Below are 13,755 nucleotides of genomic sequence, written 5' to 3'. Positions count from 1 at the left end.
ATTATTATAATTATTATTACTATTATTACTACTATTATTATATTTTAATGAAAGCTAAGATTCTTAAGGTAACTTGGGATCCTATTTGACAGGTTTTGGTGTGTACTATACTGCAGGGAGTATCACCCATGGAATAATCTTGAACTTAACACCACAAGATACACTTCTATAAATTACTCACTACATTTGCTAAATATTCTTTTTCAACTAGAGATAAAAAGCATATTAAAAATAAAACACTTTTTAGAGACCCTCTCTGCAAAACATACCTAAATTATGCTCACTACAAAGCACTGGGTAATAAAATGATCAATATACATATTCAATAAGCAGAATTTAACTTAAAAAAATAGGAATCACATCTTCACAAATCCTGCTGCTTGAAAATATAGATGATACACCACATTTAGCGTGTCAGAAGCCTCATTAACATCATAGACTCTAAACCAGCAATCAAGACAGTGTGCTCTTCACATGTTTACATTTTTAAATGCTCTTAAAATAGCAGTAGTATAAATTTACATTTAAGTATTTCTGTTTAGGGGGCAAATATTCAGTCTAAATTTCCAGATCGCTTCTGAGAAAGACATCAAAAGATGAAATAATGTTGTACCCAGGGCACACAATGATGAAGGACAACAAATCCTTTTCTTTTCTGTTCTGGTTGAGCTGTTTTGTTTTTTTTTTTCTTTTTCTTTTCTTTATTTAGAAAAGCTCAGGAACAATGGACTGCTTCTCAGTATTCAGAACAACAGTGGGTCCTACCCATGTTATACCTCTCCTAAACAGCCATTGAAATTTCCAGAAAAATGTCTGCTTTAATATAAAATGTCACCACTCGAGAAAAGGAAGATCAAAACAGAGGCATGGTTACTCTTTGAAATTCTTCTGATTTTACTTTTGTTTAGCCCTGTGCCAATCGCAGGAAAAGCTGAAAGCTGAGGGATATGAAAGCTCCCAATTCCTGTCAGTTGTCCCACTGACTTTAATGTCTAGATTTTGGACCTAGGACTTTATAGTAACAAGGCCAAGGAATGCTCAGTACATGAATGAGTCAAGATTATTCAAGCAAGTAAAACTGGCAGGATCTGGCCCTCTATTAATAAAGTGTCATGTAAGCAGTAAGGCTGCTGAGACCTCAGTAATAAGCTCAATCGTACTAATGTCGTACCAACTATCAGTAGTGTAGTACCTATTAAGACATTTTTATAAACTGCAAGAAATATGCAAGCTATTACAAGATATAATTCTGAAAAGCAGGCTTCTATGTAAGAAGCCAATTTAAGAGGAAAACAACATAAACAATAGTAACTTGTGTGCTCAAGTGAAGCATCTTTTTAATTTTGAGTAATGAAGATGTCAAGCCAAATGCTAGAGTAGTTTAACTTAATTAGGTGGCCTATTTTTCCAGGCAGCCTTTCATTTCCCATTGAAAACTCAGCTTGTATGCACGGCAACAAGAGCAATTTTGTCTGTAATGAATACCTCTGGGACTCCACGGAGTGATCATTTGAATGTTACATTGAAGACTGGTTTGAGTAACTAGTTTGGGCTTGTTGAGATGCCAGACTTCGTAAAACTAACTAGATTAATCAAAGCCTGGCATCTTATCGGTTTATTCGGTCAGAGGTCAACAGGTCAAACTGACTCTACTGCAGCAGCCCTTGCCAAAAGGGACAGTATAATAGTAATTGGTCTAATTTGTAGTTCAAATTCATGTAATTCTTCCAGACGTTTTATGGACCAAAAAAGTTCATTTTATGTGAAGCTCAGTTGAAAAATACTGCCTTTAACATTTCCCATGGTTACGTCCCATAATTCATCCACACTGCTGACCTGTAGAGTTTCCTGGAAAGGAAACTACATAACTAAAATATATGATGTCTATAATCTGTTTTCACATGCTAAAAAAGTTGTACATGAAGGAGTAGAGGGAAACATTTTGAAGGATATTTTACACTGGTTGCTCATTAAACAGAAAGTTCTCTCATGTCATGCACAGCAAAAGCAAAAAGCAGTGCCTTTTCTCTTGTGATATGGGAAAAAATACCTCTGGCTTTTGGACAGAGAATTCATCATCTGATGATTGATTTTCTGTTTACCTTTTTCATGGTAAAATAATAGGTTTTGTTATTTTTACTTTATTGATTTATAGTGGGCCTATCACTGAAGTTGCTATCATCCTGATGCCACAGCTAAGACAAGATGCAGTGTTTACATTACTTCCCTCCCATTGGCAACTCTTAAGGAAAATACTTTTAATTGATGCACAGGATCACTGTGTATACAACAGGGCCAAGTTCACAATTTTAGCATTACTCTAGCAGTATCTGACATTTACTTCTAAAGCCCCAAACTTCTGGAGCAAGGCAATTACCCTCCAAACCTGCTTTCATTAAAAAGAGTTTAGCCCACATAGCTGTAAAGAAAATGTAAGTGCAAGGTTTCTACAGACAGAAGACAAATAGAAGGATGAAAAATTTTGTTATATTTGCTGAGGTTTCTGCTATGATCTAAATTTTACAGATCCACGCTAATGATTTTTGAAGGCTGGAGAGGGACACTTTTGTTTATATAACTGTAATTATGGGTATGTTTGCTTAGGATCCTTAGGGAAAAGATTTTGCCCTCTTTAGTGTTTTCACAGCATGTGCTATAGAACAGGCATTAAATGAAAGAACCATTAAGTAAAGGCATGTTTAAGTAACTCATTTTTCAGAGATAAGTAGGTCATATACATTTCTTCTTCTGGTTGGAGTACAAGTTCAACGCTTGCTGAACACAACCTGACTAAAATGAATTTCTGTAAAGGAGGGTAAAGGTATTTCGCCTGAGTTATGTGTTCTCTGTGAAATTTGAAAAAGCTCTTAAATGCAGGTCAACAGGCCATAATTTTGACTTTTTTCATAAAAGTTGAGGTATTTGATTACAAAAAAAATTTAAAATATCCTTGAATACATACACAGCACGTGCACATACATTTTGCATTAAAGCTAAAGACATTCATACAGACTTGTATAACACATCCCTGCAGAGAAGGACTTGGGGATATTGGTGGATGACAAACTGGACATGAGCCAGTAATGTGCACTTGCAGCCCAGAAAGCCAACTGTATCCTGGGCTGCATAAAAAGAAGCATCACCAGCAGGTTAAGGGAGGTGATTTTCCCCCTCTACTCAGCTCTCATGAGACCCCACCTGGAGTACTGCATCCAGCTCTGGGGTCCCCAGCACAAGACAGACATGGACCTGTTAGAGTGGGTCCAGAGGAGGGACCACAAAAATGATCAGAGGACTGGAACACCTCTCCTGTGAAGAAAGGCTGGCAGCGTTGCCGTTGTGCAGCCTGGAGAAGAGAAGGCCCTGGGGAGACCTTACTGCAACCTTTCAATATATAAAGGGGGCTTATAAGAGAGATGGAGAAAGACTTTTTACCAAGGACAAGGGGCAGTGGTTTTAAACTGAAAGCAGGTAGATTTAGATTGGAGATGAGGATGACATTTTCTATGATGAGGGTGGTGAGACACTGGAGCAGGTTGCCCAGAGAAGTTGTGGATGCCCCATCATCAGAAGTGTTCAAGGTCAGGTTGGATGGGGCTTTGAGCAACCTGATTTAGTGAAAGATGTCCCTGCCCTTGGCAGGGGATTGGATTAGATGATCTTCAAATACGCCCTCCAACTCAAACCATTCTGTGATTCTATATACTTCTATCTATAAACATATACATAGCCTTATTAATGCAACTGTTGATGTATTTTTATCAGGGACTCAATTCTTTCCAGACTCTGTGCCTGATGCTAAGACACATTAAAAGATTATGTTCTATACAAAAGGGAAAGGTAGGTAAAATTACATCTACCTTTAACCACTCATCCAGGATCTGAAAGACCTGCCTAGTGTTTTTGTTTCCCTGAGGCCATTTAAACCTACATCCCATTTTTGGAGTGGAAAGTGGCATCTATAGCCTACTTCAGAGAAACAAAGGAGTGAGAAGCGGACTCCTTCTTGATGATAATCTATTTTTGAAATTAAAAGATAGTGGACCAGGAAGAGGGAGGTGGAATATGGTCCAAAACAGCCCTGAACTACAGCCAGTGAGCTGACTGACCAGGTGGCATTGCCCTCTCACTGTAGAGCAGCCTTTCAACTAATGAGCAAAAGCTTTCCAGCTTTTGAGCAGGATTGCCCTGGACTTCAGGGTAGTACGTACCCATGGGACTACACTTGGACCACTTAGTGATTCTCCATCTAAGAATGCTGCCTTTTCTGAATCCTTTCCAAGGCAGCCAACTCCTGCCTTGCTCTGCTGACTGTGGCTCTAGAAGAGCGGCAATAAAGAAGAGCCATATCTTCTGGCAGGAATGGGATACAGTATCCTGAAATTCTATTCTACCTACAGGGAAGGACTAATACAGAGCAAGAGAGGGCAGCTATTATGTAGCATTTATCCATCCCTACTTCACATAAGTAATAGCTATCCCATTAACACCCTAAGCATTAAGGTATAAACATGTAAAAAGAAGTTAGGGATATACCTAGGACCATGTGCATATGGCAACAAAAGCCAGAGAAACCCTTTAGTTTCTTATTAACATGAAAAATCTCTCTGCTGGATGTCATTCTACCCTATTTTACCCTGGAGCTGTACAGGACAAAACAGTTTTGATACCCACAGTGCCCATTGTATCAAAGAGCATGCATACGTATCTTATACAGATCTCCCTGGCATAGCTCTGGGAGGGAGGAAAATACCACCTCTGTGCAAACAGTATTCCTTCCTCTGCCTCGGGTATCTCTTTTCTTCCCACTGGGGCAATGGAGGTACTGCCCCAAACCATCAGCTCCAGGCCAATTCTCCTCTCTTCCCTTTGGATTGTGCAGGGTATTTGGCAGCTGGATTCATTAACCTTAACATTTATCAGGCCTTAGGAAGGCTACAAAAGTGCCAAGGCTTTCTGCAAGAGAGTCCTGAATTACATTCTGTATTGTGAGTAGGAAGAAATGTAAAATAAACAATATAATTTTACACTGTGCTATGCATGGCCCACAAATTACAGGAGCAGGAATTACATGAAGTACAATTCATCTCTGAGATTCCAATTATAAGTGTGGGGAGAAAACAATATATTTGTGTGAATTTGAAATGCCGAGCAGTTGGCATAGTTTTATTTTAAAATGATAAATATTTTCAGATCGAAGTGCAATTAGTAGTGAAAATGTCATGTAGTTTTACTATGTATGTTTGTTAATATGGCTGGCATAACTCATTTAAGACATGCCTGCAGTGCAGAGACCTGTACTACATATATCATAACCAAAAATACAGTACTTACATGTATATATAAAATGTACACAGAGACAACATTGCCAAACAGCCTTTTGGGACAGTTTAAAAGAATATCATTAATTTTTACTGTATACTTCCACTTCTGGCTCAGTTCCAGCACTGGCTTTCTGTAAAAATCATTTCAAGTATAGAATTATGCTATTTGCTTGCAGCAACATCACAGGAACAGTAGTGAGCCATATGTTGCTACTTAGCAACTTAGTCTATAAGTCCCAAAGCATGTACTGATTTGAAAATTGAACAGAAATGATAATTGTTGAGGGATGCTGTGAGGCAACTTGTCTTGGATTACCAAGCTATGCAGATGTTTGATGTTATATAGCAAAAGAAACAAAACTATATTTTTTCTGTCCAATGGCTGAGCTTTTATTTATGTTAGCCTAAAGGGGATAAATTGATTAAAACCCTCAAAATAATACAAGGGTATGTTTTTCTGGATATGAACACTTTGCAGTAAGCAGAAAGAACTGAAATGCATGTCAGCATGCATCAGGATCCCCAAAACCCTGCCTCTATAGTCACATAATCCTGAAGACAGTCTAATGGAAATCCCTTGGTCTTTGGTGTTGCATACCATGACTCAGTCTGCCAACCTACCTCCCAAATAAACTGTGTCAGACTCTGAAATTAGAAAATGATGCTCGCATCTGACTCAGTCAGCATGATCAGAGCTTGAATAAAAGTTTCTGATAGGACCGCGCATCTCCTAACATGTGGGATTCGTATTTTAGTTAACAGCAGATGTGCATCCATCAAGGAAAGTGGAAAAATGAATTCACTCCTCATTCTGACAGGATTCAAACCCTTATCTCTGATCCTGCAAGGCAACAGCCAAGTTTTTGAGGGTGGGAAGGAGCCTGCACTCTTCTCACTGAGGTCGTGCAACTGTAAGGCTCATGAGAAAGATGCAAAATGGACACAGGACAAAACTCTATGGATAAAGTGACTAGGCTTTCACCTGGGAGAGAACACTTTCTCATCTCTTTTTATGGGATTATTTGTTTTACACCCAGTAACTGTGAGAGGAAAATGAACAAACAGTCCTGAAAACAGGGACCAGAAAACACAGTCACATCCTTTCCTCTTCCTCTCCCTCCCCATTAAGCTACACAGCCTTGCATGCTTTGTTTTCAGAGTAGCGAATATCATATTCTTTCCAGTTTTAACAAGCAGATTGGATGTTGAAATGGTAGTCAGTTCACCAATTTTGGCTGACCACCAAATGTTTATGCCTGAGATAGGAATGGTGCCCCATTACAGTGGGTGAAGACCTTGCCAATACTGTCATGGAGAGCTGCTTAGTTCCTTTGAGGAATGACTAGCAGCTATCTTATGTCAGGAGCAGGTTTGGGAAAGCTTCTCTTGCAGTCCCAGGTTCTTGCCAAAACAAGAGGGAGGCAGGTTTCTAACATACCCCGGCTTCCTGTTCCTACTGGGTGTTTTTTTGTCTCCTTTTTAAAAAAAATATTGCTATTATTACAGGCTTTCAGATATATTCACTTAAAAAAACACTGCAATGTTGTAAGCACCAGGAGAGAATCACAGTAAGGGAAAGGAGGGTGCGACAGCCCAAGGCTGACGGCTTCTCTCAAACAGGCACAGGAAGCTGTTTGACTGGTGTGCTTTTGGTAGTAACTCAAAATACTGTGCCTGGCAGTTGAGCTACCTCTTGCCACATGGATCCCCCAGCAAAGGACAGAAGGTTTTGACACCTGCCTCTGGGTTTTGAACTCCACCTGGGAGCCAGACACCCAAGAGCTCGGCTTTGCCATAGCGAGATTTTAAGTCTGTTTAAGTCTTTCTTGGTTCCAGTCCTTAGTAAGCATTCAGGGTTTTCTGTCATCTTTGAATTTGGAAATGTTTCATTTGATAGACTTTTTCCTTGAAGACAACGTCATTTGCACTTAAAATATCTAGGCCTGGATCTTTAAAGGTACTTTAAGCACCTTACTTCCACTGAAATCAGTGAGTGTTAGATGCATAAATATCTCTGAGGATCTGGGCCTTGTTAGCACATGTAGAAACTGCATAAAAGATTAAAACTTATACTTTTAATTTTTCAATATGCCATTTAAATTATTTAAACTACATGCATACACAGCACAAAAATATCAACAGAAGAAAAATAATTCTGATGTATAATACAGATTTGCAATTCTTTATTCAAAACTATTTAAGACAGACATAATGATTGTCTGAAAGGTAGCAGCTGCCTTATAACAGCAATCATTCACAGAGTTTGTATTTCTACTGTTTCAAACAAATTCAATTAGCCCTTGCACTTCAAAACCCTTAAGGCATAAATGAGATGATACTAGGCTGCTTTAATCTAATAGTAATACTAAAACTTGTCAGTACAGTTTTTGGATTAATGGTTAGAGAAAAATTAATAATATAATTTTTCATTTTTTAATCAAACAGTTCTATTCTAAACTACCTCTGGATCTTGGAGAGTTCCTAGCTGAATAAGTTCAATCACACACAAATCCTAAATGCAAAGTACAGTTGGTCTCTAAAGGTATTTCAGAGTAACTTCAACAGAAGGCTGGGAAGCAACATGGTGGAACATTTTAAAGACAGTCTTTTTGATTGAACAATGTAGCTCATCTCACACAGCCTCCTGCTTCCCTGCCCTCAAATGAACCCGTGTACCTGAAGAACCCTACTTCATGAAGACATTTAGCTTTGAATGTACTGTCACTTTCCAAGGCTGTTGATTCCTAAATTACATCCTGCTCATCTACACACATTTACTATGCATGCAAACTTACTTCCCACCTAATGAGAGCTCTTCACATAATCCTACTAGTCCTGTCAGAAAGAGGTATATCAGACTAGCCACTGCTGAGCCTGAGATATTGCATGACATAGACCACAAGTCTGATTATTCAGGGCAATTTCTGACACAATTTAACTGACCTGCATCACTATCACCATCACTTACTAACGTGGAATTAAACTGACCAAAACGTGTGAAGTAAATGAAAATTTCTCCCCTAAATAATAGATGTAGCTACAGGTAGACAAACCAAAAATTCCAAAATTATTTTTGCTTTTTAGGAAGTAATTAAAAACCTTCATTCTTAGAATCTGTAGTATTTTAGGGTTCAAGTGGAAAGTTGGAAGATCTTTAAATATACACCTGATATCAGCATTTAGTGTGTAGGGTTCTCCAAAAGGGAAAGGACTCAAAAATACCTGTAAAGAATCCACATCACATTAAACCTTCTGGGCAGCAAGCTACAGAAGACCAAGGCATTGCCTTAACCCCACTGCTAATTGTGCAACATCGGTAACATTCCTCAGCCATACAATTACTGTTAAAGCTGCAATTCTTCAACTACAACTGGCCTACGAGTGATAATTAAAGCTATTTGTGACATGTGTAGCTTATAATGATTAACTTGTCTGCAGTCAGATAAACAAATAACCTGCACCTGTAAAGACTTTATTTCCTGAAGGTAAAACAACTGTTTAGAAAAGATCATGCTGGCAAAACAGCTGCTTGCATTCTGGAGAGGAAACAAGGTAGTATCTTTCAACAAACGCCAACTCTGGTGTTTTATCAGCTCTATCTCATTAACTGGAAACAAGGCTTAAATGCTTTGTTTATAAATTATGATTATTCCTGATTGCAGCAGTTACTGATAGTGCCACTCATTTGCAATGCAACTCTTTGAATTTGTTTAATTACAATTTGAAACAAGGCAGAGAAGATTAATTAACCCACCTGGCTGGCTGGCACATAGTCCTGGCTCGGCTCTGTCATACTCATATACATGTTCTCACCGTCAAACTGCAAAGGAAATAATAGTAAACATTCAGCAAACTTGAATATTTTTCAGCATTGACTGAAAAAAACGGTAGCCATAAAATAATATTACATTCTGGTTTTAGAGACTTGTAATTGCATGTGTGCATCTTGTCTTTGATGTTCCTGTTGTCATCCTTATTGACCCTGGATGTCAGTGATTTGGAGTAATTAGCGCTCTAGTAATTACAGCTAGCAAGCAAGAAATGAATGGTTTCCTTTCATCTGCAATCTGTTTTAAAACAAAATGGCTCATTTTGTGCACCATGTATACATATTGCTGTTGGTTGTAATGAAGTACTAAGTGAATTGCACAGTTACTGAGAAAAGGAAGATGAGAATAGAAACTGCACTAAAATGCATCTTAATGGATTCCAACTTTAGCTTCTGAGCAGAACAAGAGTTGAAATTTCAAAACAAATTAAACCCCCTCCTATTGAAATGTTCCCATATCAGAAAGTAGGAAATACATTTCCAGACAGCTTTCAGACATCTGAACGTATGAAACAGTATACCTCCTGACCATATGGTGTAAGAGGATAGTTTGCTCGATGTGTGAATAAAGTAAACATTCATAATCAGAACTGCAAAAATACCCTTCCGTAAATGACAAATACCATTCCTGGAAATGTATACAAAGCTTTTTTGTTGCTGTTCTTTTCTCCCCTCAGCTGCAGTTAAGAAGTAACAGAAATGTGATAGAAAGGAGTTAAAATCTGAAGGTCTAGATGGAGAAAAACTGTCAGGACTGAAGCCTCATCCGGTACCAACTCAAAGAAGTATAAAACTACAATTTCTTATGTAATCTGGAAAATGTCCCCATAGAACTTGTCATGCCGCTCAAGTGGCAGTGCCAACAGGGCAACTATAGCCCCAGTGTCCACTCAGAAGGTAGGAAAAATCTTTCCAAACCTTTCAAGTAGAAATGAACAACAGCAGGAATCCCCATGCCCAGTCATCAACCACAAATTTCCAGCTGTTATGAGGTCTGTTTGAAATAACTTTCACCTGACCCCTTCTGTGAATGCTTAGAGTGACATATTTTGGACATGAGCCATTATTTCTGATGATGTGGTGGCTTTTTTAAAAAGTCCCCACTACTGAGCTTGCTCTGCTCCTGCAGAAGGTGTCAGTGAAAAAGTCCATGGACATTGCTTGATTCGTGCTAGGCTTCTCGGGATATCCTATCTGCAAGGTGCATTATACTCAACTAGAACAGGGCGGCAAAGTCAAACTGTGGCTTTGGCAGATAGCTCTACCAATTTTTGCTGAGGTGGCTGAAAAGGTTTTGGCTTCCAGCTGTTCATCCTCCTCTGCCAGAGGCTACAAGGCTTGTAACAGCAGCAGTAGAAATGAACAAGTGCCAGCTCCTGGCACAGCAGCTGAAGGTCTGCCCGTCCTGGCCAGACCTATTTAATAGATAGTCACACCCTATCTGTCAGAAGTCCTAGTTTCATGGGAGGGAAAGGATTATGCCACAGGCACAGATCTGCCATAGGGAATAGAGTATTTCCAAAGTTTGATGGAATAGAGATAGTTGGATTAGATCATAAAAATAGGGATCGATGGTTGTTCCTTTATTGTTTCTTGTTTGCTCTTGCCATTTCTTTCAGCTTTCTCATTCAAGAATGTTCTTATTTATTAGCATTCAAAGTAGAGTGTTGGAGAAAATTTTTTAGCATCTGGATTGTTTGCACAGTGGAAAAAATGCATTGTTTCTTCTGCTCAGATGAACAGGTGAAATTCTGAAGAGAGATTTCACAGCCTGCAGTTGGAAACCAAGCGCCCCATTGCAAGGCCTACAGGAACTCAACTTATACAGCTTGTCAGACGAAAGGCTGAAAGGTGCCTTGATCACTGTGATTGGTACTTACACCCTGGAAAGATATCTGATAGCAAGATGTCAGCCTTCCTGACAGTGGTATAATGAGATCTAGTGTTGAGAAATGGGAGTTATAGAAATTCAGTCCTGAAATAAGATACAAGTTCCTACTTTAGAAGATAATTAAGCATTATGTCAACAGCAAACTCATCATTTCTTAGACATTTTAAAATGAAGTTAGATATCTTTTTTCAGAAAAGATGCATTCCATATCATATTTATAAGAAATCCTACAGACAAGATAGTTACACTGTCTGGTTATGGTAGTCCTATCTGCCCCGGAAACCATGATTCCTTAAGTCTCCTATTTTGAATTTCCCTCACTGTCTTCATATGTTTGCTGCACTACATTGCAAGCATTGTTATAATTCAAACACTATGTTGCATGTGTTTAGTTGCAATGAATATGAAGAAATTTCTTTCCCTTTCTGCATACTGGCTAGATAAAATCAAGCGTTATTTCAATTTATTTTGCCTTCCATAATGCCTGAGTCTGTGACTTAAGAATCTTCATGAAGTATACTAGTCTTTTAGATAACTCCCTCTTCTGGATGTTTGTTCATCTGTCCTTGCTCCCAAGTTTACAATCACCAAATCTGCATTCACAGAAAAATCTCCCTAAGGTATTTTTCCATGAATCCTGAAAAATTTCATCATTCTGTGTGTTGTTCTTGGATCATCTGCCTACCTGATCAGGGCCTTGCTGCTAGTGGTGCCTCCGGCATTGATAGGATCTTGGGTCTCAGCCTTTCCTGTTCATTGCTTGTGGCCCTCTAGTTAGCTCTGAAATGCTTTTGTTCTACCATGGTCTGTGGGCTTAGTGTGAGCATGTATCAACGAAACCAAAATCCAAAAGTATACATAAAGTTAAACTTCCTGGCCTTTTGACTTGGCCTTAAATGAGAAATGACCTTCCGCAACATTTTGGATTCATTTGTTAGGGTAAGTTCTCAGAAAAATATATTGATGCATAATGTCTGTAAAATCTGAGGGACCGTTAACATCTAAAAATACCTAGCAGCTGTTTGATTTATTACTTAATCTCTTCAATATTGAAACATGGAGTTTAGTCACTGCAATATTTAGCATCTGCTTGTTAGAAGTGTGTGGAAGATGTTGTGTAATAGGTGGTAGAGTTCAATAAGATTTGATGCAATGTGTATTTTTGCAGTGTTTATATTTGCAGGATGCAGACTGTAATGTATTAGCTGACACTAACACTGTTGTCATGTTAGTATTTGTACTACATTTACAGCTATATAAATTATTATCTGCCCTCAGTCTAGTACAGCATGGTGCATGGCTTCTTGGCAGCTCCTAAGACTTCAGATGTGAGACTGAAAACCACCTGTAAACTCAAATGACAAAGCATATACACATGCAATTCCTACAGCAGGTATTCTCAGGCATGCGTCCTTCACGTTCTCAATGTTTACTGAAATGTTTATAAAAGAGTGAAATTATGATTTTTGTATACCAAAATAAAACAGAATGTTTACTTCAATGCTGAATTGTTTATTCATCGTCTTTCCCAACTACCAAAGAAGTGTGGAATACAGATGACTTATACATCCCACCCCCGCCAAAAAAAGGGCTTCAATAACAAGCCTTCAATAACAAGAAGTTCAGAGACACTGATGCAGCACATCATTGTATCTTGCCCAAATGTGACCATCCCACATTGCAACAATAAACTGAGAAAAAAATGCCAATGATTTGATCAACTGGAAGGTTCTACTCTTGTTTCTTCCCATGCATTTCAGAAGCTTCCAAAACAAGCCCCTAAACCCCTGTCCTGGTTTCAGCTGGGATAGAGTTAACTGTCTTCCTAGTAGCTGGTACAGTGCTATGTTTTGAGTTCAGTATGTGAAGAATGTTGATAACACACTGATGTTTTCAGTTGTTGCTCAGTAGTAGTTTTCAGTTGTTGCTCAGTAGTGTTTAGACTATAGTCAAGGATTTTTCAGCCTCTCATGCCCAGACAGGGCAGCTGACCCAAACTGGCCAACAGTGTATTCCATACCATGTGATGTCCCATCTAGTTTAGGAACTGGGAAGGGGGGGGCAGGGAATTGCAGCTCGGGGACTGGCTGGGTGTCGGTCGGTGGGTGGTGAGCAATTGCCCTGCGCATCATTTGTACATTTCAATCCTCTTATTACTACTGTTGTCATTTTATTAGTGTTATCATGATCATTATTAGTTTCTTCTTTTCTGTTCTATTAAACCTGGGTTCTTATCTCAACCCAGGAGTTTTACTTCTTTTCCTGATTTTCTCCCCCATCCCACTGGGTGGAGGGGGAGTGAGTGAGTGGCTTCGTGGTGCTTAGTTGCTCGCTGGGGATAAACCACAACGACCCCATAAATGAATATTGAATCATTTCACCTTTTTATACACTGCTTTGTAACATGCAGGCTCTGCAGCATGGCATCTCTCAACAGCTCTCCTCCAGGACAGCTTAACTCATGCTACACCCACCTTGAATTCAGCTTTACAAGTGAGGTGATTAATGAACAGCAGTTCAATCAACCTATCTGGATCAGACAGTGAGTCAAAAGATCAGCAGATACAACCCAAAGATGACTCCAACCACCAGATTTTTATTCCAGGTTATACTCCATGCCTCCAAAATGGTCTTATTTTACTCATCACCCCCAGGTCTACAAGAACCTTGTATTCCCTAAACTTCCCTGCCACTTACTGTGCTTGATTTCA

The 13,755-nt window shown here is 38.9% G+C and overlaps 1 protein-coding gene across 1 annotated transcript in view; it reads right to left on the bottom strand.

The window, feature by feature from the left end:
* The window catches only part of TOX (thymocyte selection-associated high mobility group box), a 225,922-nt gene that overhangs the window by 98,776 nt on the left and 113,391 nt on the right, over nucleotides 1-13,755 (bottom strand). The window contains exon 2 of the mRNA XM_010582900.1: nucleotides 9,079-9,144. Within this exon, the coding sequence (XP_010581202.1) occupies nucleotides 9,079-9,144 (66 nt within the window). The remainder of the gene's footprint in view (nucleotides 1-9,078; nucleotides 9,145-13,755) is intronic.

This window comes from Haliaeetus leucocephalus, unplaced genomic scaffold (assembly GCF_000737465.1).
Source record: "Haliaeetus leucocephalus isolate CR32 unplaced genomic scaffold, Haliaeetus_leucocephalus-4.0 Scaffold858, whole genome shotgun sequence".
NCBI lineage: Eukaryota > Metazoa > Chordata > Aves > Accipitriformes > Accipitridae > Haliaeetus > Haliaeetus leucocephalus.
Note: the sequence above shows the minus strand (reverse complement) of the source record. Positions and strands in the feature narration are given on the sequence as shown.